This window comes from Pezoporus wallicus, unplaced genomic scaffold (assembly GCF_028554395.1).
Source record: "Pezoporus wallicus isolate ANWC-B61680 ecotype Strahan unplaced genomic scaffold, APGP_CSIRO_Pwel_v1 contig_4191, whole genome shotgun sequence".
In the NCBI taxonomy this organism is placed as follows: Eukaryota; Metazoa; Chordata; class Aves; order Psittaciformes; family Psittacidae; genus Pezoporus; species Pezoporus wallicus.
In genome coordinates this window covers 500,125-526,146 of record NW_026641383.1, presented here as the reverse complement: position 1 = coordinate 526,146, position 26,022 = coordinate 500,125, and the positions used below count along the sequence as shown (strand labels likewise).

The 26,022-nt window shown below is 40.7% G+C and overlaps 1 protein-coding gene across 3 annotated transcripts in view; it reads left to right on the top strand.

Annotated features, from left to right (window-relative positions):
* The window catches only part of WDPCP (WD repeat containing planar cell polarity effector), a 158,192-nt gene that overhangs the window by 116,984 nt on the left and 15,186 nt on the right, over positions 1-26,022 (top strand). For 2 of the 3 annotated variants that reach the window (XM_057423340.1, XM_057423338.1), the window contains exon 16: positions 23,564-23,699. In XM_057423340.1, coding sequence (XP_057279323.1) covers positions 23,564-23,699 — 136 coding nt within the window. Of the gene's footprint in view, positions 1-23,563; positions 23,700-25,011; positions 25,149-26,022 lie in introns of all 3 variants that reach the window. The other variant, XR_008974053.1, reaches the window with a different exon arrangement.

Below are 26,022 nucleotides of genomic sequence, written 5' to 3'. Positions count from 1 at the left end.
TATTTCTCTACATTGCATAAATCCATGGCTTTAGAGTCTATGCGTACAGGATCACCTCCTTCTCTCTCCAGCATAGTAGAAATTAAGCAGTGCCTGTCCTGAACTCTTTTCTTCAGAAAAAGTCTTTCATTTTCAAGCTTAAGTCACTTTAAGCATTTTTTACACCACATCTGGGCTGTTGGGCAAGCCCTTTCATCACTAGAATTGCCAAAACCAACATTTATTTAGGTCATCAGTTACTGGGCACTCTTTATAGTGTACAGTTACATTTCCCTTGCTTTCTCTTCTCTTACTTCTTAGGTAGTTGTCCTCTGCACCTAATACAACTAAGATACCTAAGATTCTTACACTTAATCCAGAAAATTTAAGCTTCAGTCTGTGTCTTCATTTAATTTCCTGCAAACTTACCCTATTACTAGATTCCTGAAGTTTTTAAGTTTACTGAGAGCCTTATGTAGTGTTATAGACATATATGCAAAGAGAGGGATAGGGAAGAAACCTGAGGTGCTCACACATGTATATCAGATTGCTCACAAATTGCATATCATATGTAATATATGCGTTACTACAATTCAGTTATAAACATGCAGGTACGCAACTTTCCCCTCCTTCAGAGCAGTCCTACAGTTAGCTCTGTAATGCCCCATAAGCATAAATTATTAAAGTCATTTTATATGATAAAGTGTTTAAAGTGCCCTCATTTGCTGAATAATTAGCTATTAGAATGATTTAAAATACTTTTCGATGCCCCAGGGACAAACTGTCACTGAGATTGAGTTTATAAACAGTAATGAATTTGCATCCAATTCATTTTATATGAAAATAAACAGTAATCATCCATGAGTTCATTTCACTGCAGATTGGATCTCACCTTAATCACGTGAAATCTTACCCACAGGTTTTGTCTTATCGTTATTCCAGCGTCTTTTCTTGATGATGTTTTTATTTCATAAACTGTTGTTAGCAAGGAAGGTGTCATTAAGAGGCATGAACTTTGCGGACCCAGTGAAAACAAAAGATAACGAGTGCTTTTTTAAAAAAATTACTGTAGTTCTCTAACATTTTGAGAGGGAGAGAAGCTCATGCCATAGCCAGAAGTTTTAAACTGCTAATTCAAACACATTCCTGCCCCAAACTGTCTCCTAAACCCAGTCCTCTTCATCTAGTCCCTGCTCTCTGAAGCTTTCAGCCACTCAGTTTGTGAGTGGTCACACTTCCCAGATCAAATCCCAAATTTATTGAGCACCCACTTTAGGCTTCTCAAGAAGGCAACAACCTAAGCAAACAGAGGGAATAAGGTGCAATCATTGCTATTGATCGCAAGTTATACTGAATAACCCCCTAGATAATATCTGCCCTCTCTACAGTATGTTTCATATATATATATTACAATATAATATTTGGTCCTAAATAGTACAAATGTGAACTGTTCTCATCTATCAACTTCTGATGATGTTTCCTGAGCTAGGCCATGACCAAAATTCAGCTCAACAGTACTAGAAAATAACATGAGTCAGTGATCCTGGCTGCTTCCCAAGCCCTTGAGAGTGCTCCATCTTGCCCCAGATATGTCTAATTTGTCAGGATATTTCTGTGGACAGGGCTTACTTCAAACCTAATATATTTCAAACTTGGACTTCTGGAAAAGTTTCAAGCTCCTACGTATAATGTGGAACGACAATATCATTTCAGCTGAAATTTATAGATGTCATCCAGAGTTCTATAATCATTGGTGGGTTGTTTGCATATATCAAGATTTGCATCAAGATAAAACTAAGAATAGATGGATTGTTTTAAAATTTTCTTAATTTTAGCTATTCTCCATTCATCACGTGATTGCAGTTTGCTATACACTGTTTTGAAGAAGCCACTGTCAAAGCTAAGAGTGTCTAGGTGTATGTGGTAAAAACACCTGTAGACCTTCAGAGCATAGTAGTTTGGTGAGAATATTGCTGAGCAAAATTGAGCTTGCTGCTATGGTTTTGGCAGAATTGGATATTTTGTTCAACTGATTAAAATCTTATACTGAAAATTATTCTTATAAGATTTTATGTTTGACAGCCTGTGAAAATACATCTTGAGGCATAAGAAGATTGGACTAATGGTACTGTACATCTCAGAGACTGCTTAGCTGCCTCCTCTTCCCTCACTACCATTTTGTCAGCAGACCAGTGGCCATATACTGTGGGTTCCTCTGCCAAAGATTTTTTGTAGTTGATCTATGAGTTCCTTAGTGAGGTCAGGGAGCTCTCACTTAGCTTGCCTAAAACGTATGGTGTGCACCTCATTTAACTTGATTAAAACAGAGAGGACTTTCTTCAATGTTAACAGTATTTGTAGGTTGCTAATTCTGTTTATGAATGTGTTCTTGTGTATATGCTCCTGGAACAATATTGTCCGTGGTGGAAGAGTGTGTCTTTTCAATGCTGTAAACTGTAGGTTCTAATGTAAAACTTGAGTTGCAAAGAACTGACATAGACAGCCTGTTAAGAAATGCCATAACTAATAGTGATCACAGAGGTGAAGAACTCAGCCTTTCAGACATCATTGCTCAATGAATATCCAATGAAGAGCATATGTAGTCAGTGTCAGAAAGTTTCCCAAGGCCAACTTCCAACAAATTGCATTAGAGCCTAGCAAGATGATTTTAACCTTCGAATCAATAGCTTTCACCCAAAAGGGATTCATGTTATGACAAGATAGATAACTGCTGCATAGTTGAAAGGCAAATTGGGAAACCCTGTATTTCTTGTGAGAATTAAATTCATAATATTAATAATGCTAATGTTTAGGCAACATTTTTAACAGAGGTCTCTTAGTAAAAACACTGATGTTGAGATAATTGCATTGTTCTGAAATGCTAGATGAGACTGACTAATGTTTTGGTGGTTCAGTTACATCTAATGAAAGCACTTGAGGTTTTTTTTCCACTTAAAACAGAATTTTAAACATTTCTGGAAATACTCCATAATGTTTGAAAGTGAGATAGGCAATCTTATCAGTTCTCACAGAGACTGAGGTCTAATTTCCCACAAAATTCATGAAATGGTATTTAAAATATAGAGGCCCTAAGTATTTCACCTAACTGGCAAGGAATGTCACCAGTTTGAACCTTAAGTGGAGAACTTCTTCATTTCTTCTTAGTTCTGTGATAACTATTTTATGTTGAAAGGCTTACATGTTATTTGTGATAATTAATAATGACACATGCTATGGTGTTTTGTCTTCCATACAGTGTGTCGGAGATACCAGTCTGGTCTTGCATACAGTCTGCTGCCTCCAAATCACTTGTAATTTAGTCATCTCTTCCCCTATTTCTGACAGTCCTGGCAAGCCTGCTTGCATTTCAAGTCCATGTTTAGAATTGTCCCTCTGTTTCTGTAACCTTCTCTGCCCCTGCATTAGCCTAGTTGATAACATTTGTTCCTCTTCTGATCCCTGGTGACTCCTTTCATCTATCAAGCAATAGACTTCTTTCTTACCCTCATATGCCTTCTCTGATGCTGATGACAAAGCCTTCTTCATTTCCTACTTTTTGTTGGTACACTCATCTTTCCCTTGCTATCAAGTTTCAAGTTATCTGAGAATCTTAACCTTTTGTTGCATACCATGATTGTTATTTCACTGTGTAACATGTTTATGATATCCTTAAAAGGTACTATACAATGCACAGATGAACTATGATCTGGAAAGACTCAGGGGACACCTGCTCATGCTACTTTTTTTTTGAGCTCTACTTCCTTCAGTGTAAATATTAGATCTCCTATTTGTTTATTTATATTTTCAGTTTAAGTCAATCAAAACCTCTGCGATCAAATCCTTTGCCTTTATTTTTCTAATAACGTGACTTTTTCCTCAGAGGGACAGATCAACATTTTTAATGAAAAATGTTTTTCAAGTATGATTGGCAGTTCACCTATGGGAAGAAATCAGTTTCCACAAGCACTTTCTAAATTTTGTGCCACACAAGATGAGTGTCTTTGAAGAGCCATAATAATTTGAAATGATTTAACTGTGCTCATGTATACACTCTCATATTAAGCGACACACAGCATTTGATACAGATCCCACTAAACACAAGGAAATATTTCCACCATCTCTAGTGGACTTTGAATGGGGGTTTTAGCAATAGCAAGCTCATGTGTAGGCCTGGCACCACCAGAACTCCTGCTCTCTACAGAAAAAATTACAAAGAGCCTGGTGTGGCTCTTACCCAGATATTGTGTCCATATCAAGGATGCCTTACTTGATATAGGTTGCTTGAGTCCTCTGGTTTCAAAGGGAGCTGGTGGCACCCAGCACTTACGGCATGGAAGCCTGCTGCAGTGGTAGCTCTGAGTGCATAGCCTGGCACACCTGCTTCCTTGGGAGTGCAACAATATGTTCCCATATAACTAAGTGTATCTGCTGGATTGTCTTTATTCTGATGTTTAGCTTTTTCTTAATCAAGTTTCTAATTTTCCCACTAGTAGTGAGGAGTTTACTCCATCGAGAGGTTACGGGCGCTAAGTGCTCCCCTCCATGTGTTCTTTTCTAGAAGTGGAGTCGTTTGTTTTACTTAAGGTCTGTAGTAATGCCAAACTATTTTTGATGCTCCACCTCATCTCACCTCTCCGCTTACTTGTGTCATGATGTCAGTTTTGATCTATACCTTTCCACTGCTAGACAGCTTTGCCTAAAGACATAATCCACAGCCCCTAATAATTATAAGTACATCAAAGCCTAGCTAGTTTGCTTAGCTGCAGAGGCCTACACAAATATCTGTATATCTTCACTTGAAAGAGATTTATAGTTTTGTGTCAAGCTTTAGAATAATCATGGCATTCCAATTTTTCCTTTCCTTACTGTGCCATATTTTTGCTCACTACGGAACCTGATTTAAAAAGCACCACTATATGCCTGAAATGAAGACACTATTCTCCTTAATATTTTCATTTTAATGATCCTCATATTTTGTAATGTCTGTCAGCAGTAAAATTTGACATTATAGCTAGGAAATTAAGTTGGAATTAGACTTCTCAGCACTAACTCCATAGACTGGAGTCAATTTAAATAAAAACCACACATAGTTAAAATAACTGTTGAAACAAACTATCAAAGAAATTGATGCATGGAAGGTGTCTTTGCATGGAGACTAAATGAATACCTTTCTGGGAAATAGGTTTTAGCCAAATACAATTCATGCATTAGTCAAACACAAGTTTTTCTGGCTTGGTGTAGGATACCTGGATGAAATTTAATGGCCTCTAATTTACTGTAGGTCAAACTGGATGATTTATACTGTATCATTATAATATAATATTCATATGTTCTGGATTCCAGTCTTGCCTACAGCTCTGTGAAAAAGCCCCTGGTAAATCTCCCATTAGCTTCAAAAGGCCCACATGCAGGCTAAAAGACTGCAGTTAAAAGCCACATAATGTATATTCACACGTCTCCTACTATGCACGTGTGTGTGTACCTAAGTGGGTGTTATATTTACACATACACAGCCAAAATCTGGCCAGTCATAAAAATAGCTCCAAATCTGAACACAAGCACTGGATTAGTTATTACATATTTATATTTTGTTTCATGACACCAGCAGCCACAGAATTTGCTGCTGCTTTTTTTCTGAAAGAACAAGAAATAATCACAGGAGGATGCACTTTTGTAATGGCTGTGGCTGGCTGAGAGCTGGGTATCTGTGCGTTCACGGTGTGTCAGAGGCATGTTTGTCTCGCACACCCTAGAGCCATCCTTGAGCCTCTATTTTTCTGATAGGGAATTCACCGATTGCATTTCTGTGCACCGAAAAGAGTTGGCAAACACATATTTGCATGGCAGCTGGTATGTGTTTTGTCCTGTTTGTTCTGCGTAACGTAACGTGATGTGACAGGCTGCAATTCATCACATCAGTGGCATGACAGCAGAGGAATTGGAAAAGAGGCATAATGATGGGTTGATGCGAGGTGTCAATTTAATGTTCGATTATGATAATTCAACATTAAATCTTTTTATAATCATCTACTGAAGAATTATCATCAAATATTCCCTGTGTGGGTGAGTTTTAGAAGCGGTGATCAGATACAGCATAGTCAACATCAGGGGAATGTGATTCCTGTGCTCAGAAGGACGCACTCATAAATAAGAGAATCTTTGCACATCTGGTTTCTGATTAAGCAAACAAGCAAAAAAAAATAGAAGGACTATTTATTTGTCGCCTCCTCTTTCACTACACTCCCCAGCCACACCACAGGCCCTTAACTGGGGATACCATGGAATTGCCTGCGGCAAAATCAGAGGTTGAGGCTGTTTTCCTCCAAAGAATGCTGCACAAGAGACTGCTTGACAGTTCACCCCTGAAAAACTCCCGCAACAAAAGCAAAGGTGTTTGATGACCTGATGTTAGTTCTTGTTAAATGCATTCAGCCTAACAAAGCCAAGCTCCCTGTTAAAATCCTGTCTCAGGGCTGGTGACATTCTAATCAGGATGTCACTGGTGAAAGCCATACGGAAAAGCTCAGTGGGGCCCGAGAGTAAGCTTTGCACCCATCGCTGTTGTCAGTCTTGCACTTTCTAACATGCCAAACTTGGCCAGAAGAGTAAGCTGTTTAAGAAAAAGCCTTGGTGAAAAACTGATCAACAGTGCCTAATACAAGGCAATAAGTACGTCCAGATTTAGTGACTTTTTTCCTTCCCTCAACATACACTCTGTATGTCATTTCAGCTGTTTAAAATATCTTTTGCAATACTCGTCCTATTGGTCTGCACCAATCTTTTTACTTTAAATCTCAGTGCCATAAAACTGCTGCAACTTCTGAACTCATACAGGAGTAATATCTGCCCTTCTATAATATTTTCCACACCATTCAAGACGCCAAAGGTCCTGCATCATGCTAGATTTCAAACTGTAAATTTCAGTCCTAAAAATAGATTTTGAGGCAGCATCGGTTATTTCTGCAATGCTGACGTTATGAAATGGCAAAATATTATAATATAATGAAAAGATGTGATTAATAATAGCTTATAAGCATGTATGTTGATCATTATAATTAGTTACTACAGATGCACTGCCAGTGTCCCACCTTTTCATCTTTATGATAACCCAAGGTGCAACAGCCACTTGATTTCTGCCTCCTCCCCTCCCAGCCCAGGGCCCGGCTGCAATACACACCTTCCCCTGAAGCTCTGGCTCCCCAGCACCCCTGTCCCTGCTTCTCCTCTGCCCTCTGGGAGGGCACAGCTTCCCCCACACACACCCTTGCCTGTATTTAAAGTGTGTCTGCGAGGCTGTGTTTGATTTCAGCACTGAGGCTTGCTGTGCCTGACTCCACCGACCCTGTCCGGATGGTGCTCAGAGCTCAGCCTGACTTCTTGTGAGGAACCAGTGGCAGGAGCTACAAGGACTTTCTTGCTACCCTTCAGCCCTCGTGGCTCTGAGAGCAGCTTTGAGTCCCTACATACCACAAGATCAGTAAAAAGTCAGGGTATAGTTCTCACATAAATTAGATCCCATGGATTAACCACTTAACTGATAGTTTTATAACTTTTACTGTAAAAGAATGTGGAAGACAATATTCTTTCCAGTAGAATTGTATTAAAAACCTATCTATGATTTCCATTTTTCTCCAAGATACAACATTGTTTCATAGCAACTCTTAGCTTATATTTTTTGCTTGATATAATGTACTTTCTGTTACATCTTACTATGATTACTTATATACCTCTGCTAAATTTAGTCATTTCCTTTGCTTACTACTGAAAATCCTCCTCAGGTATCCTGCAGAGCAGATTCTGTGGCCATCCCAGAGACTTTGCAGAATGAGCCCAGGACTTGATCTTGTGTCAGCTGGAAGCATTGCTGCTCATGCATCATCAGGAACCTTACCTGAGCTCACCCTCTGAGTGCACCACATAACTCAGAGGAGGAAGGATTTGGGACCCAGTCTAAACTTCTGAATCATCATTTGAAGTTCATTGCTACATTTCACCACACCTCTGCATAAATAATGCAAACTTTTATTAACCAGATGAAAGATTATGGCTACAATTAATTATTTATTTTACTACATAGGATGTGTTGTGGCCAACGAAAAACAGCTACAAAGTGCTTACCTTAGGCCTTTGCTTTTAGCTACCGAATGGCAAGATGTTTAGCTCACAGCCGTGGCTATGGAGCCTAGTCTGCTGCACTGTAAGCCCAGATTGTCCTGCTGACTATGCTGCTGTCTTCTCTTAGGTATGTAAGGGAAGAATTAGGACCACAGCATTCCACTCTGATCACTGTAATAAGCAGAATTTTAACAGTAAAACATTCCAGAAAGAATTCCGATTTCCTCAGTAATTCCTGAAGGAAGCATGAGCATTAGTCAGTGTCTTATTTTCATATATTATTATCAAGTATACCATCCCAACCTATTCCCTTGTGTGTTTGAGAGCTTTGCTGCCCACTTACTGGGATCAGAAACAACACCGCAGGTGAGGGACTGGGTAAAATTAGACCTTATCAGCCACCACCAACTTACTGGATGAGTCTGGCCAGTTCATTTTAGCCTTAAGTGCTTTTGTTTTCCTTTGGGGCATGTATGAACTCTCTGTAAGAGGCTGCCCATCCTTTCAGCAGCATCCGAGTCCCGTGCTGCAGCCCCTCGTCCATCGCACTGTGCCCTCAGCTTCTCCTGTCTGGTGTTGCATTTCCAGCACTGCCTTCCCAGAGTTTAACCGCATTCAGGTGAATTCCATTTTCTAAGCTCACTTATTTTCTGTAATTTGAAGGAATTTTTCCAACACAGGGTAAAAACAGACCCCTGCGAAATGAGCCGTAATACTCGAGTTTATATCTGCCATTAGGTGTCAGTGTGACAACAACCATCGTACACAAAGCCTGTTCCGGGATGTGCAGGGATACCACCCCATCCTAAACTTCTCATTTTCAACTCGGGGAAAATACAGTCTGCAACTGAGAGGAAGAAAGAGGTTGAAGAAAGCAGGAAACATTTTATTTCAGTTTTTTTTTTTTTCCATCACCTCATTGAAGTCATTTGCTAACAGATACATCTGCGTTTCATTCAGTGTATCTCAGGTTCCTGGTGCTGCAGTTGTTAAAGAAGTGCAATATTTACAAAACCAGGACAACAGCTTCTGCACACAGTGATCTGACACCCTATTTTGGGGCAAAAGAAACAGTCAATACTTTCAGTAATTTGCAGTCTGCAGGAGGTAAACTGCTTTGCCCATAGTCAAATGTTAAATTACTCGTGTAGGCTGATGCTTAATGATGTTGATGCTTATAAATGGGTCCTGCACAAGTTGGTTAAAATACTGCATTAGAAAAGCAACTTAAAGTTCCACTCGTTCAAAAGAAAAGGATCTAAAAACTTTTAAAACAAGTTTTAAAGCATGTTTTTGTGTCTGAAATAGTACCTTATTCTGGTGTATCAGTGGTATGCATGATGAAGAAATAGTAAAAACATGACTTATGTTAAGGAGGTTTCAGTTGTTTTCAAACAAAGTTTCAGGCACTTCTCGAAAAGAGATGGCAAAGGTAGCAAACAGGTTTTGGTTATGTGGGAGTTTTGAAAGTACAGTTTTAAAATAAAAATCAGGTTTTTAGGGGAAAAAAAAGGATTTTCAGAAGAAAATTTTTTTAAAAAATACCGGTATTGAGAATACCCCAAGTACTTGTAAGATAGCAATTTTTTGCCTTATGTTTGAAACTGGAAATGTTTCCACCATTAATTTTAGTCAGATTTAGATCAGGTCAGCATAATGGCTAAATCGTCTTGGCCTGCACCAGGATCAGGGAATCTGTTGTGCAAGAAGATTGTTTGGATTCAGCTTCGACTTCTCCTTTGAGATAGAAGAGACTGTGAGCATCGCTTGAACTTGGTGAGGGTTTTTTATATTGATAGATTAAATCTTGAGTAGCACCATGCTGCTGTGATAAGCATCTGAGCATGCTGGCTTTTCTTTTAGCTACTTCCAGTTTTCTAGTAATTGCATGACGCATGAGTGGTTAGTCCTGAGCAGGCGCTCTACAGCCCAGAGTAATCCCAGCCAAGGCAAGGATCCTCAGGTACCATCTCTGCTACAATTCCCCGTGTTGGATAGCTGCAGTTCTCATCACGAGAGCAAAGGCTTCCAAAATTTGGTAGCCCTGCCCCCTTCAAGATGGGGGTGAGAAAAGTAAAGTCTCATGTGCCAGTTTGACCTTGCCTACCTTGCCTTTATAATAGAAAATTATAGGTACTAGGAGTAAAAAAGATGCCTGATTAAATGGCCCCAGCCACCTGCTAATGCAAGATTGTGGTGTAATCCTTGACCATTTTCATATTGAGAGTCGCCACAATGATATTCTTCCATACTTGTGCTACTCCACTTGCCTAGAAGGCTGTCTCCTATACTTTAGTTTACTTGTATCCTAACTCTCTTTTGCTTTCTACTGTTTTAAATAGCAGTGATTAAATCTTTCTTTATATTTGTAGTGATGGGGGCTTGAAAGTTCCTGGTATCCTACAGTCTGTTTTGATTTTGAAATATAAATTGAACTCCTTATTTTCACATGTGTTTTCAGACCAGGTTCTTCTTCTTGTTTGTGGTACAAAGGGAGCAGATGAAGTTGCTAGCTGGGTTAGCAGTTCAAGAACCCCCAGCACTGGCCTCTGTAGCTGGCTGTACACCCTGCTCAATCAGGGCCCCAGCAGAGGTATAAATAGAGGCTCCAGGGCCAGGCACAAGCTGCTCAATGGCACTCCCACCCAGAGTTAGTTTAGGTGAGTCCAGAGGTAATATCTGCTGATTTTGAAGAAAAATCATAGTACAACAGACCCGAAAGCAGCAGAGATCTGTAAGGCTGCTTCAAGCAGAGCACTGTTCTTGTAGACAGTACTGCTTCAAGCCACTCTTCACAGATCACAGGGGATCATGGTGACAGTTTCCTTCTGACTGATCCCTTCTCCCTGCAGTGGGCTGAGTTCCCACTTGCAGCCAAAACCAGTCCCAAAACATCCCATAAAACATGAAGTGCAAGGAAGAGTTTCCACCCTAAGTCAGAGAAGAGCAGAGGGAGCAGAGTCAGCCTGTAAGGAAGGACTGCAAGGACAAAGTGACAACCAGGTAGATAGCAAACATCTCTGGGTGATGCATGTCTGTGTGAGAAGGACTGGTGGTGGCATGTAAGGAAAGAAAAAGATTGCTGTGGAAGTGCAGGAATGTGAAAAGGTGCTTTGTAAGGGTGAACTTTCCCTATTGAACATTAATTGCTTTCCATGGATACAGAATGCACTTTAAGTGATGAAAGGAGTGGCTGACAAACAATGCTGTGTTCAACAGATATCAGAAAATGCAGTCTAGGTTAACTACCTACTCTTAAAAAAATGTTTTTTTCTGAAAAGGTGAGCATCTGTCTGGGACAAATTCTTATCTCTAAACTCCTATTGTCTACTTCAATGAGAGAAGGAGCAAGAAAGGGAATGAAATAGGACAGTGGGGCCATGGTGATTTTTTTTCCCTGGCATCAGGCATCAGCTCTTTGCATCTCTTCCCATGGACTTTCCTCCTGGTTCCCTTCAGAAACACGGGTAACATCAGGAGCTGCCCACAGCTGCCTCCTGGGCTCTGAGCTTCCCGGGTGGCATCCACAGCCACTGCTCCTGCTGACAGTGTTTATTCAAATGGGCAGGGAGAAAGTATTCGTGTTTGCAGAAGGCATCATATAGTGTAAACTACCTCCATGAGGTTTTAAAAGGAAAAACCACTCTGGTATTCATGCCACTCTGTAATTGGGGGTTACCAGTCGGATGAAGATCTTTCCAGGGAATGAAAAAAACAGCCTGGGAATGAAAACCCTGCTGTTTCTACAAGGTGGCATTTCTCTTTTGAAAGGGTAGTTGTCCCCTTTCCAAAGCTTTATGTCTTCCCTCTAAATCAGTCTCTTCTAATGCAAGGGGTGGAGGGAAAGTGTCAATCCATCAGTTGGGGTTTTCAGATGCCGATAGGGTCACATCGGCTTTTAAGGCCTTTGGGCACCCAAACCACAGAATGCGCTGGTGGTTATCAGCAAGTCTGTGCAGCAAAGTGCTCCAGTGCGTGAGTGACAGGCCGTAAATGCCTATCAGGGAGGACCTGCCCTTATATCTGCTTCAGTGGCTTTATTAGCCACACCTTTCTTGTGAATTGTGAAGTGTCGGTCAGGGTGCTCCGGAGATGGTTAAAACAAGGCGTGCTCTAATACCCCAGCTTCTTTTATGTCCTAGAGCCTTGAGGTGCATTTAGAAAATGCATCCAAGTTTTATCTCATGATGTAGGATTTAGCCAAGAGATGTTGAACAGAGCACTGCGTAAGTGTCATTAAGAGAGCTTAGCAACAGGATGTCAGTGTGCATGTTGTGTGTGTATATATATGCATGCGCAAACACACGACTTTGCACGTATACACATCACAATAAAGTTTTAGACTTTGGAGGTTTGGAATAACATGTTGGTACCTATTGTTGTTTGCTATACATTGCACCAGTGTTGCCAGTTTTCTATGCAGATACACACATACACAGACACCCCATTAAAACCTGGCCCTCATTTTATGAAAACTTATCCAAGAAATTCCCAACTTAGTATCCTAATTCTTGAAGGACAAAAGGCATTATAGTAATTAATTTTAAAGGGACTGAAAAAATACATAGGCATTTTCAATTTTGGTATGTGGAAAGCTAGCTTTGGTTAATCTCTGCAGGTATTGAGCTCATTGATATGGGCAAGTTTAGTCTATACAACCTTCCAACAAGAGTAACATTTTTTGTTCCATGAAACCCACTGATTATGATCACATTTGTCTGGCAGATGCCAGAAATATACAGCTTTGTAATTTGGACTTAAGTTACAGATACTATTCCCATTTTTCTGTTATTTGGATTAGGCAACTAACTGGTCCCAAGTTTTTCTTCATTAAAAGAAAAAGGAAAAAAAAAATCCTTTTAATAAGTGTGTGCTTCGCACTTTCAAACTTCAATAGCACAGAATTTTTCACTTGATCAGAAAGCTGATTTAATTTGCTGCTAGGTTAAATGTTAAAGTTTTCAGTCTTATGACCATGGATTCTCAAATTAAATTCAGTGCATTGCTTAAATTTCTAGCTGCAGTGAATTTAGCCTAATTGCTTTGGTAAGTTGGGTGCTTAGTAACTACTACTCTTCTGCATTTTAGTCTTTAAAGGCAAGCAATGAAATAAGCCTGAGGGGCACAGGTGGGCTAGCCTGCTCTTTGGGATTCACCTGTGGGGTCTTAGGATATCTCTTCCAGTCTGACCGCATCCTCAGACCATGTCTGATGAGGCTGTTCTGCTGACAAGGGAGAGCATTTAAACACCTGTAGGTTTTAGCTATTTAAGCTCAAATCAGTTTTGAAGCAACAAGAAAGGCTGAGCAAAATGGTTCAGATTTCAGTCAGTTGTCAACTAAATGTGTGCACTGGGCCTTTAAGTATTTGGCCAGACACATCTTGATTGCTTAGCTTTTGTTTTCACCCTTGGAAAGTCAGCTGGATAATACCCTGTAGCTAAAGTCTATTCCCTGATGCTACAGGCAGGCTGGGCCATGGGGCTGGGAGAGGGGGGTGAGAGGGAGAATTAACAAAAAACAGAGTTATGTTTATGTGTTTCCCAGTTTTTTGTGAGCCAAGTTACTTGCAGTCATTTTCAGTTTCCTTGCAACATAAAATACAAAAAACATACAGACTTAAAATGATGCCACTGATGCAACTTTTAAGGTGGGCTCTTCTCCTAGGGAAAGAGTCACAATGTAAACACAGGGGGGATGGAAGCAATAGAGGAAACTTCCACCAACTGCAAGCCCCGAGTGTCTAGTTTTTTCCTCTTTGTTTACAGCATTTTTAAGGATTAGAGTTCTCACGCAACATATATGTCATTAAATGGCTGATGCTTCTTTGCACACGTTGTTGTGATGGCCTGTGGCAACCTGAATTAATTGTTTCAGTAGTTGATGGTGGTTACTATCCATAATTATTATAATTTGCATTTATAAAAACTTCTTTCATCTAAGGATCTCAAAATGCTTTTTGCTTTTGCTCACATTTAATTAAGCTTCACAACATCCTGTGAGGTAGGTGTCAAGAGTGTTGTTATATCCATTTTTACACAGGTTTCTCTAAGAAAACAAGGTCACTCTCTAACATGACTGGTATTTGGTTCACATCACACTTGCACGGGACAGAGCAGCTAGAACTGCTGCAGGAATTAGGGGTGCTGATCTAGGTCACTTTGCATCTCCCACATAGTTCTTGCTGCTGCCACGCTGTGTGGACACATGCAGTAAGCCACCACAAGCACAGTCAGAGCAACCTCAGCCCAGATTTCCAGTCTGAGATGGCCCTTTCTTTCCCAGAAGTACTCCAGCAGCACAGAAGTCTTTGGAAGATAAGCATCCTACATGTTGCACAAGATGACATAACCCATTCTGCAAAGATCTGTTCTTTCTGTAATTTTCTGCCTTATTTAAGCCTTTCTTTGCAATCTGCACACAGCAAGACGTTTCTACTGCAGCCAAAGCCAAGAAACTAGTTGCAAGCAATGTAAAGTTACCTTTTTTCAGCTGCTTGCTTGTTCTAGAAGAGGCTGCACGCCCTTCATCTCCCGTCCCTGCCAGCCTTAGACCCAACCTTATGGGCAGTCAAAACATCTGAGATCTACTAAATCCTAGATTATCACTTGATTGCGGTATTAAAAGTGAGGATCAACTCTCAAGATAGACTTGGAACTTGAGGGACAACAGGAGGAGACAGTTTCAAAAGCTCATTTCTTTTTCAAACATATGACGATGTTGTTTAAATTGAACCTGGCTTTCTGTAAGCTCTGTTGATCACTACACTAGCCTTGAGGAACATAGGTCTAAGTAAGTATTGCAAACTGAACAAGAAGTCCTGGGCCATGCCTTCATGGATTCCTTACCATCCCCATCAGTTTATAAGGGCTTGTTTACATGTGGCAATGACCAGATTAGCTATTTTGAAAGAACTCTACCTGTGGATGCACTTACTCCAAAATAAAAGCCACCTTACTCTTCTAAATTAAGTGGATTTAAAGAATGTTTTTTTCTGAACAGCATGAGAAAGAAAGTATTTCCTTCCTAGAGTAGACCATTCAAAAGAAATACTCTGAAACAATCTGTCTGGCTAATTTCTCATGTTGATTGCTTTTTTAGGCACCAACATAGTTGCACAGTCATCAACAACCATTTTCCTTTCAGTGCATCCTTTTCCCAAAGAGGGTATGCCAGTCAGGTTGTCTTTGTCAAAGGTCTTTACCTGACATTATTTCTGCTTAAACCATCAGCATGAAATAACTTTGTAAAGCATTCCTGCTCTGTCTAACACCGAAAAGCACTGATGGAGCACAAAGAGAAGAGACTTCAATGTGTCCTGCTCCATTCATAGCAGATGAGAGTGGCAGCAGAGGCTTTGTCCTGGCTTCTTTGGAGGAGCATCCCAGTGAAGCTCAAGGGAACTCAGTCCCACGCCCCAACTTAAGCATGTCTGGAGCATCCTTCAGGGATGGTATTGCTCGTCCCTGATTCTTTTCAGTTCCCCTAAGTCAATGTATGGGATTTATTCTGGTCCGTGTTTCTCTTGTGGGGGAAGGAATGCCTGGCAGTGAGAGGAGAAGGTCTGGCACAAGAACTTACGTAATTTCATTTTACCTGGTGCTGTCTACTTCACTTTCAGCAGAAATGGAGGAGAGTTATTGGGATAAGCCTGTATTTTATGAAGCTTTCTTCTGCTTTTCCTCTCCTCCAAACTCATCCGTGTCAACTGCTGCACAGAAGACAAAAATTCAGTAGTGACCTGGGACTTGGGAGAATACAATGCCATGGGATTCATGGCATCAGGAGAGCTTTTTCTTGCAGCTAACAGAAAAAGCTCAGTAACGTCAAGTCATTACTTTTGGGGTCTGTTTCTTTTTTTGGAAGGGGGGAGCTAGAATTTCTGCTTGTGTTATCTCATATTGCAGAAATTGAGACTTGATGGGTACTGTATTATTCTTTTGGACCTCAATCACTCCCAAAGATTCAAGATGAACTCTACCTGCCCAGGCACCAGAGTCAGTGCCCCAGGGAATTTCTTCATATCTAAAGGATATGCAGGATGTGTACTTGCATGCCCTTGCTGCCTCTCAACTCCAGCTGTACATGCAGTTTTCCTTTAGGAACCTGTACCTCCAGTATTGCAATATCTTTTTCAGTCTCTGTCATCAAGAGTTTAAATACAGTTCAGATCAGTGTTAGTGGCCCAGCTCCAAATGAGAACTGCTGCAGTTCGTTATCTTGACAATTAACTGGTCTGAGGCAATTCCTTTTGAGAGAGATACAATTAGCTAACTCTTGAACTCCAGCCTTGCTCCAGTTCTATGACATAGTTATGCACCTGCTCTAAAAGTGTTGATATTACAACTAAGGTTTTCCCACCTGTAAACGTAATTCCTGCACTAAGATTCCTTCATGCAGCTGTGCCGTGCTGTCCTTGTGCCACTCTCATACCCCACTGGAGCATGAGATAACAACGCAGACCTCATTTGTAAAGGACTCTGACCTCAGCTGATTTGAAACAGGCTGTCTGAAGACCACAGTGATCTTTTCGTATAGCCTCTAGGTAAGGGTCAGTGCCAGGGTCCTTGTCACAAAACCACCAGAAGGGCCTGGCATGGAGAGTGTTATATCAAAGAGACACATTACCAGTTGTCCCATCCTCTGTTTTGAGTCCAGCTTCCTGGTCCAGTGGAAAAAGGCAGCTTTCCTACTCCCAATCCACTGTGTAGAAAACAGCAGCCCATGCAGACCCAAAATAGAGAAAAAGAAAGCATCCTTCTAATGGTGTTTTCTTCCTGTGATTTAGGCACGAGTTTCTAGTTGCAATCCCTCAGTCCTTATATACGTAGTGAAAACTCGAGTTGTCATCAAGTACAGTACCCCTTCCTGACCTGGACAGGAGCTGTTGCTCCAGGAAAGTCAGGGACCTCCAGCCTTGCCCTGGTTCCCTTCACCTTAAGGCCTGCAGATGCAGCTTCCTTCTGCCTCTTTCTACCAAGCAATGAAAATACATCCACAGCTAGACATTGCTCTTCCAACCCAATATGGGCAGATGCACTTCTCAGCCATTTCCCTCTGGAAAACAACTCCTTCTGCCCTGCAGCCATAGCTCACCAGTGGGCATCATCTTCCCTTGCACAAGAGCTCCCAGGTGCTGAAATATATCCCTTAACCATTGCTTTTGGAAACTCTGTTTGGGATAGAGCTGTCCTGCAGAAGGCTTGTGTTTGTCTAGAGCCTCTTTGTATGGATTTGGTGTCTGGGAGTTTCCTTGAGCTCTTCTTTGAACTCCAAGCCTTCAGCATCCAAAACATTTAACCCTCAATTTCTTTTCTGCTTTATCAGTTTGGCCAGCTTCCAGCTGGCAGCATTCATTTGCAGCTTTCCATTCTGCATCTTGTGTTTGTAGATGTATTTCTCTTTCAATTAACCCCCTGAAATGGTTTTCTTCTCCCCTGAGCCTGCCTGCCTCCAGTCTGACCGGCACATATCCCTGCTCTGGATGCCTGAAGGGCAGAAGCCAGGAGCAGAGACGCTTGGTCCTTGGACTGGAAGTGCCAAGCAGAGGGTGTGCCCCACACATGGACGTCACGAAGAGCAGCTGAAGGAACACACAAGTTCGGCAGTGCCTGCTTTGCCCATTGTGGGTTGGGGCTTGCACTGCCGGAGGCACTTTTGCTCTGTAGAGTCTTTAGAGCATCACTTACAAATAATCAGGTTTTCCCTGCATGCTTTCGCTGAGATACTCTGAGGCATGCACCCACATTTCCACTGCTGCATCCCCAAACCAAACAATGGGAATGTCTCTGCTCACCAGCACCTTTTGCCCAGCTTTCTTTTAGAACAGGTATTTCTAGGTAGTCACTTGCAATGAAAAGAAGGAAGAAAAAAATAGACCTGGTCCAAAGTAGCACTTACCAAACAAAGAAAATGCATAGTCACCAGGAATGTCCTCCCTCCTGTGCCTGCTGTAATTACTGAGCAATAGCAGCCTTAGGTTGCTCATCCTGCGTCTTGGCACTCCAGCTTGTTAACATGCATCCGCAGAGGCAGAGGAGAGCCGCTTGCTGGCTGCCAAGATTACAAGGCAAACTTCACATGGTTTCAGGGAAACTGATAAAATCTAGAGGTGCAAGATCTCTATTGCTGGGACACTAGTCAAGCCTTTGAAGTGAAAGGGCCTGGGATTGAAGCAAAGCCTTGGTTATTCAGCCTCTTTCAGCAACCCGTCTCAGCTTAGTACTACCACATCTGGTTCATGCTGTAAGAAACACCTTTAAACCCCCCCCCCCCCCAAATTAAATAATATTGGCACTGCTAAGGTAGTTCTAAGAAACCTGTTTACTTAGGCTCCAGGGAAATATAAAATCAACCATTCAGCCTATACAGTGGTTAACTTAATTTTGTGTGTGATTTTCGCAGAGCAAATGAGTAGCAGAGATTGAAATCTCAGCCAGAACTGGTAAAGACTTGGCATTTCCATTTGCAGAAAGTTTTAAACCCAGGTTTCACTGCAAGCTGCAGCAGACTGCTGTGTGAAATGTAACTGTCTATGCTAAAAATTGAGTTGTTTATAAATGTTGACGACTTCTTTAGTTTTATCACACAACTTTTATTCTAATTCCTACATTTCCTGTCACACCCATTGAAACAGTTTTGCTGCTGCTAATACACCTAATATCCCATTAGTGAAATAATGGCATGTTATGCTGCCATTAAGGGTTGCTTCTACTTAGTAGTGATTGAAGTGCCTTATCTTCTCAGGTATCAAATTGTTAAATTACAACAAAAATGGGAGACATTCTGATTTAATGTACCTTTTCCAGATCGCTCAGCAGTAACAGCTGTTCTCAATGAGTTTTAGAAGTACTATAAAAACAATATTTTGACAATTTATCAAATTAAAACATGTCAGCGCTGGGAATTAACAAAACAACACCAAAATAATCTAAAAGTAAGAAACTGTGGAAAACTAGGCCAAAAGAAGCAGAGAACTTTAGAGTTACATTTTTACACACACACAGACAAAGCTGTGTGGTTTTGCTGCAGGAATTTGTTGAAACTAAACAATTTTTTTGCAATCTGTTTCTTTAGAAAGACGTTTTCTGGAGAACAATTGAAGCCAGAAAAAAAGAGCTGACGATGCTCAAATCGGCAATGGAAGTTCCCACTAATTTTGATACCAAAAGAATTTTTACCCAGTGGCTTTGGAAATACCTGCGTGTGGTTTGAGAAAACCCAGGATAGAGTTAAGGTGGAGCAGCCAGAAAATGTATGAGATCATGCTCAATATCATGCCTCCTGCAGCCATCATTTGCCTTAAATTTAAACAAAAAACAAACAAACCCCCCTAATAAACTGGCAAAAGCTTGAGTTTCATTTCAATAGGTCAAAATAAAAAATTAAAATAAAAAAAGAAGTTAATGCATAATAAAAGGAGATACGAACCTATTCACATGGAAATAGCTATTCAAATGCCTATTTTAAAAGTGTGATTGTTTGGGTTATTACTAAACTATACTGTTTTGCAGCACTCGCTTTGCTTAACCATTTGCATTTCTTCAGACCCTTGATTTGTTTCTTTCAGAAGAACTCTACTATTTACTTCTTTCTTTAAAAAAAAGAAGAGCAGTATGTCTGGTCTGTGTGGTTCACTGGGAGTTCATTGGGATATATTTGCAACTCCTGAAGCAAAAAAAAAATGGTGTTTTATCTTTGGAAGGAGTTACATTTTTTGAACTTATTGAATTTTTCAAAGATCAGCATGAAGACTTCTGATTAAATGCTTGCTTCAGCGTTTTACAGGCTTCTTGTGTCCCTGTTGCCTAAGGAGGTCGTACATGACGATTGCTCTGTAAACATCAGATTGTACAGAATTGGTTCTGCATACCATGCCAGGCACACAAAGAAGAAGTCAAATGGCTTATCTCTCTCTTATCAGCTAGTTTATTTTTCATGCCCCAAAAAAAGGACGCATTTTTACGAGAGCAGCTGCTACTTTCTAAATAATCTAATGGCTTCTGTTAAGTAGAGCTGTCAATTTTGCAAACAATATTAAAAGAAGGTTTTCATTTTACCATGTCATTGCACGTTTTAAAATGCATTTTCTATCCCTGAAAGTCCGGTGGAGGATACTGGAGAATGGAAACAACTTCTGACTTGAAGACACAGATCCAAAAGAGAATAGATATGGTTAAAGAATGACACGTATGTAAGCAGGGAAAGGATGAGATCTCATCAGCTGTGTATGGCATTCAGAGAGCATCCTGCTCATGAAAGCATAGGAGAACTTTTACTAGGCTTGTAAGGAAACATTTTGGCTATTTCAGACAGTTGCTAGATGTAATAATAGCAGCTTATAAGCAAATTTTAGAAATGCAGAATGCACATTGTGTGGTTGTGTGTGTACACCATTATGCTGATACTGATCATGACAAATGGGATTTTGTAGATAAAGATTTTTAGCACACTATAATTCACATTATTGCATCTAATAAATTAATGATGAAACGTTAGCCACGATACCAACTCTCAAGTTTTTAAAATTCAAATTCCTAGATCCTCACATGATAGGTAAATCTTAGGCTAGAATTAAAAACAGCAAGCCTTTATTGTGTAACAAGCCAGAAGATTCCAGAATACCTGAATACAAAATATAAGGTGCAACTTGTAATAACTCCAATGTTAGCACAAAGTAAAGTCTTTATTAAATATCAAGCCCCAGCCAGAGCCCTTATTCAGATGGGAGGACCACCACCCTCTCGCAGCTCTACGATGCTGTTGCCAAACTCCTTTCCTTTTTTCCTTAAATGTGGGATATGTTGCCTCTGGTTTGGGAAGGGCTGTGTTGTTTAAACAGTATTCCTTGCGCATTTATTTTTCTGCTGTAGCATTTCTCACAGGGAGTGCAGTCCAATGTCCCACAACAAAAATTGTTTATTTCTTTACTCTACAGCTTGTATCTGGTGGGTTTGTGGTTTTGAACCACAGCTGGCATCTGATCCTATCTAACATTCTACTGCAACACTGCAGTTGTATACCGAGACTAGAATAGGTTCAATCCTCATAACTTCTCTAAATTTAAGGTCAGTCTCAGATATTTAATTTAGATATGAAAGTGCAAAGAAATTTATTTGCACTCCTGTGGCTAAGAATCCCCCTCATCCCCCAATTTTAACTACAAATGTGCTTGTGTATGACAGACTGCTCTGTTTTACATGAGGTCCCTATGGATCCAGTAGCATTATTTAATAGGGTATAGCTGTACTGCATCCACAGAGCAAAATATCAAAGTCAGTGGCACTGGTTATAATTGCTCATAGTATTCATATATTAGAAGTGTGCCATGTGAGGACTGGATACCTCCAAGTTGTAGCCCACTCCATGTTACAAAACTGCTACGTCCCACCAAAAGCATGTGTATGAGTTAGTTACACTGAAGTGATTGATATGAGAAGTCTGTGGTTTATTCAGATCTGGTTCTCAGCAGGAATAAGAAAATATAAATTAATGGTATGATGGAGAGAGATCAAGACAAAATTGCCCAGTCCTATTTTGTTTCTTTTTTTCAATATACACTCCTTTCCCAGCGTCTCTCAGGGTTTTATGTTCTGGAATGCCACTGATCCTTGGAGCTAGGTCAGCCTCAGCAATGTCTAAGGAGAAGCCATAGGCATATACTGATGAAAGTTTGTAAGTTTAATGGGTAAGTTCTGTAGGCCTTGGACATTACTGAGTAGGTGGAAAAAGAAAAAGAGAGGAAAATAAGATAAATTACACCAGCTTGACTCACACTATACATCTTAGCTTTGACATTTAGAAAACTCAAAGGTTTAACAAACATTTCCCTCCTTAAAAGGTGAAGTGAACAGGGAGGCCGTTCAGGACCAAAGATTCAGTTCATAGGAGGAAGCCTGGCAGCGAGAGCTGTGCTCTCAAGCAGAGGTTGTCAAAGTTTGTCCCACAAGAGCTGTGGTGGATTTTGCCCATGCTACACATCAATAGGAATTTTGTCTAAGCCCTTTCCCAGAGTTCTTCATGCTTTTCACAAGCAGTTTCTTCTTTTTAAGTTCTCCATATTGCTACCCTGCCATCATTCTCTTGGCTGCTCACTCTGCATCAGGCTCCAAGAAGAGATCTCCAGAGAAACCTACTTTACTTGCCTTGGAGTTGAATTTCCTAGATGTAGAGCATTGTTCCTACTCCTTTTTCTCACCTCCTTTTCTTCTCTCTGGAATTTTTATTCAAGGTAAAGGAGAAATTACACCAAGACCAGTTTAGCTCCTTTACTTATTGTAATGTGGTCTGCATGCTTGGAGGTGTTTTGCGCCTGACCAGGTTGGTTGTTTTTAGCAGTTTCCCACATCGCTCCATGTGTGGGAAACAGCAGCACAGGCAGAGAATATCAGTTACCTGAGAAAGCCAAATCAGCTGCCACACTTCACCCTTTCTCACACCACAGATGCTAATAATATGTTGGTACATGAAGAGTAGAAATAGTCTGCAGCAATCTGACAGCTTTTTAGGACTCGGAGATTCAAAAACATTTAAAGGTAGATTTGCCCTCCTAAGCTGGTGAACATTCTGGGTCTCCAGCCAAAACGTAAACTAGCAGTACGGCAACGCTCACAAGAGTGTTATATTCTTTGTGCTGCCCATGGTGTTGCTATGGGTATCGTGGAGATTAGCTTATACAGGATCTGTGAGGGCAGAGAACAAGGGGAGAAAAACAGGATTAAAAAAGGAAAAAGAAAATAAATGCAAAAGGGTCTTGAGACTTTGAGAAAAATCTTTTAAAGTCTTTATCTGTAACAGGATTTTTTTTCCTTAATCCAAACTCTGCCAGCCTGTGGTTTGATTACTTTTTTTATTTATTTATATTAAGTCTCACACAGAATATGCAATTCCTCATCTGTATTTTTAAGTGGTTCAGATATTTTCTAACAGTTCCCTTCCCCAAAGGGCTCAGGCTGGAACTTTGCAATTGGAGACCCTTCCTTCACCTACCTGAAGACTTAGGGTCTTGATTGTGAATCAGAATATTTTGAAACAGAGCTAGAAGAAGTCTTTATTTTTAAAGGAAGGAGTTACACATAACCTTCGAGTGGGAAACACTCGAATTGATAAGACTTGGACCTGTATGGCAACAGTGAAATACTCACATGCAGCAGACCTTGGCAGCCAGCTGGATCTTCTGTATTTGACAATTTAGAGAAGACATTTCCTCCTTGCTAACTAAAGCTAACACTCACTTACTTTCTCCCTTCCAAAGACTCTTAGATGTGTTATTGTTGCTGGTCATTAGCTACTTGTCCTCCTTTTCAAGGGGAAGACTCAAAGGTGAAAACTGCTTAAGCATATGGTTTTCCATTCAATTTTATCCTTTACAAGAGAGGACACCCTTGTCCTTATTAACATCTAAGTTGTCAACTTGATTGGTGCTTTTAAATTAACTAAGCCTGATATCATACCTTGATTCATCTTAACAGAATTCCTGGGGCAGTCAGATGAAGAAGACCCGTCTCGGGAAGCTTTCATTGACGGATCTTCAGAGCGCAGAGGCAAGCACAATCCACCTGCTCCCTGTCTGGCCATCAGACCACCAGCACAGAGCTGCTCCCACAGGTGAGCAGTGCAGGAAGGGGCACACAGGCAGCTCATGTGTTTATCAAAGATGTTTTGTAAATCCTGTATTTAAAAACAGAAAATGGGAGGGAGGAACAATTAACTAAAATACTTTCAAAATGTAAGTTTGATATTCTGAACTTTCTTAACAACCTCAATTGTCATCTGCATCATGACTATAAACACAATAAAACATTAAAACAGTAAGCAGGAACTAAGAAGAACGTGATGGCCAGGAGGACAGGGCATGGCATGGCCATCTCCATTTTCAAGTTAAACCATTTGGGCAAATATAGCCTTCCTTGATGAATGTGCAGAAGACAGAAACACAGCAATGGAAATGCAGCAAATGAACAACTACAGTAAGCAGAACTTTCAAAACCAGAACATGATCTTTACAGATTTCTGTAAGCTCATCACTAGCCTGCAGTCAAATCCCTGGGATGATCTTTCCAGAGTGTCCTTCCTCCAAAGTTGATTAGAACCTGGAACTTACCTATTTTGAGAGAAACAACAAGTTTGATGACTGTTGGGGTTCTTTTAAGTGCTTTTATTGCTAGTGAGCTGGCACACCACCTTGCAACGGCTGGGAAATTAGAATGAAACAGCTCTTCTGCAAAGATTAAGAAAGCATTTGTTTCTCTTACTTTTCTTTATTCATTCTTGATAGAAAAGAAACAGTTATTTGCTCCCAGTGAGTATATAGATACACTTATTTTTATTTTCTATACCTACTGTTTGTAGAAACATTTTTAGGAAATCTAGTGTAAGTACAGTATTGAACTCCCACATTGACAAATCATCCTAACCATTTGTATATAAGTGTGAACACTCTGTGAATGGCCAAGAAACATATTTCTTCTGAAAAGCTATGTATTACCTAGTTTTCTGTCTTTTCTCACATGAAGAGATTGAGCTTTTGCAGTATTAGATATAATATCCAATATACCAACTGCACGCCACTAGTGGAATACTTATTTTATACATAGCCTACACCGTTTAGGGTACAGAACACCATCTAAAGCTGTCGGAGATACCTGATGGATTTGGAGGTGGTGCCTGCCTTTAAAACTATAGCACAAGATTACCTTGTCTTAACTTTTGGGATAGAGATAGCACCATATTGGTATGGGTAAATAATAAAGACAGTAAGATCATGCTGGAGACTCTACTTGACCACAGACAACTTTCCAAGCGCTCCAATAAAAGGAGCAACTTTAACAGTGCACTAGAGCAGAGGCTAATCCCAGCATGCCATGATCCCAAGGTATAAACAAGCTATCCTCCCTTCAGCTCACCTTTTCCCTTTCAGAGCTTGCAATGACTCACACATCTCTGGCAATCCCACGTTTGCCTTCATCAGGCATCTTGGGAGAGAGATTGCCCAGTTCAACTTCGCTCCTACTCCCAGGCAGCCTGGTTTGACCATGTTCACCTGTGCCTGCCCAGGTGGGTCACCAAAAGTTGCTGAGGCTCACAAGTGGCTCCTTGCAATAGCCAGAGCTGCTTGAACCGCTGGGATTTCCTCAGGCTTTAGTTTGCCTCTTGCCAGGTTGGTGACCGTAAAGCAAGCTCCTCGTCCATGCGACCATCTCCTCCTCCTGCTGACACCCAGTGCTTACAGCTGAACTCCCTAAGGAGAGGACTGAGGTTTTGGTTGCCTCTTGCAGAGCTGTGAGGGAAAACTTCTCATGGTTCCCCTGGCTGGCCGCAGTCACTTGGTGCCTGCCAACACGATCTGAGTTTTAAAGGCACTCCCTGTGACAGCACCAACTGGCTGGGAAGGTCACCTGCTGAGGCATAGGTGACTCCAACAACCTCTTCTGTGTGCTTAAAGAAAACCCACAGACGGTTACAAGCACGTAACTGTGGCTTGTGTTTTGCCTCCAGTTTCACAGTTTGTTTTCTGTAATTACATCTGATGCCAAGTCTGCAGCAGACTTCTTCATGTGAAATCTGTATAAAGAAGGAAGGTTCTGAATGTTAGGAGCCTACATAAATAGGGATGTTCTCAGCTGGGCAGTTTATCATCTCTGTGGACAAGATACTTCAACATTACCAGAGATTCAGCTCCTAATCTGAGACATCAGCACAGGACATGGTTTATAATGGGTAGATTTTTACTCAGCACTTGAGGAAAATTGATCCAACATGTGAACCCCAAATTAAACAATATTTGCTTTCTTCTGCCTCAGTGAATTTACTCAAAAAATGGCAATAATAGTGCCTTACTAAAATTCAGTGAAGTTTATGAAATCACAGCTGTATAGTGCTTGTAGCTGAGCATCTTAGCGGTGCGCAGCAACATTATTATTCTAACCGA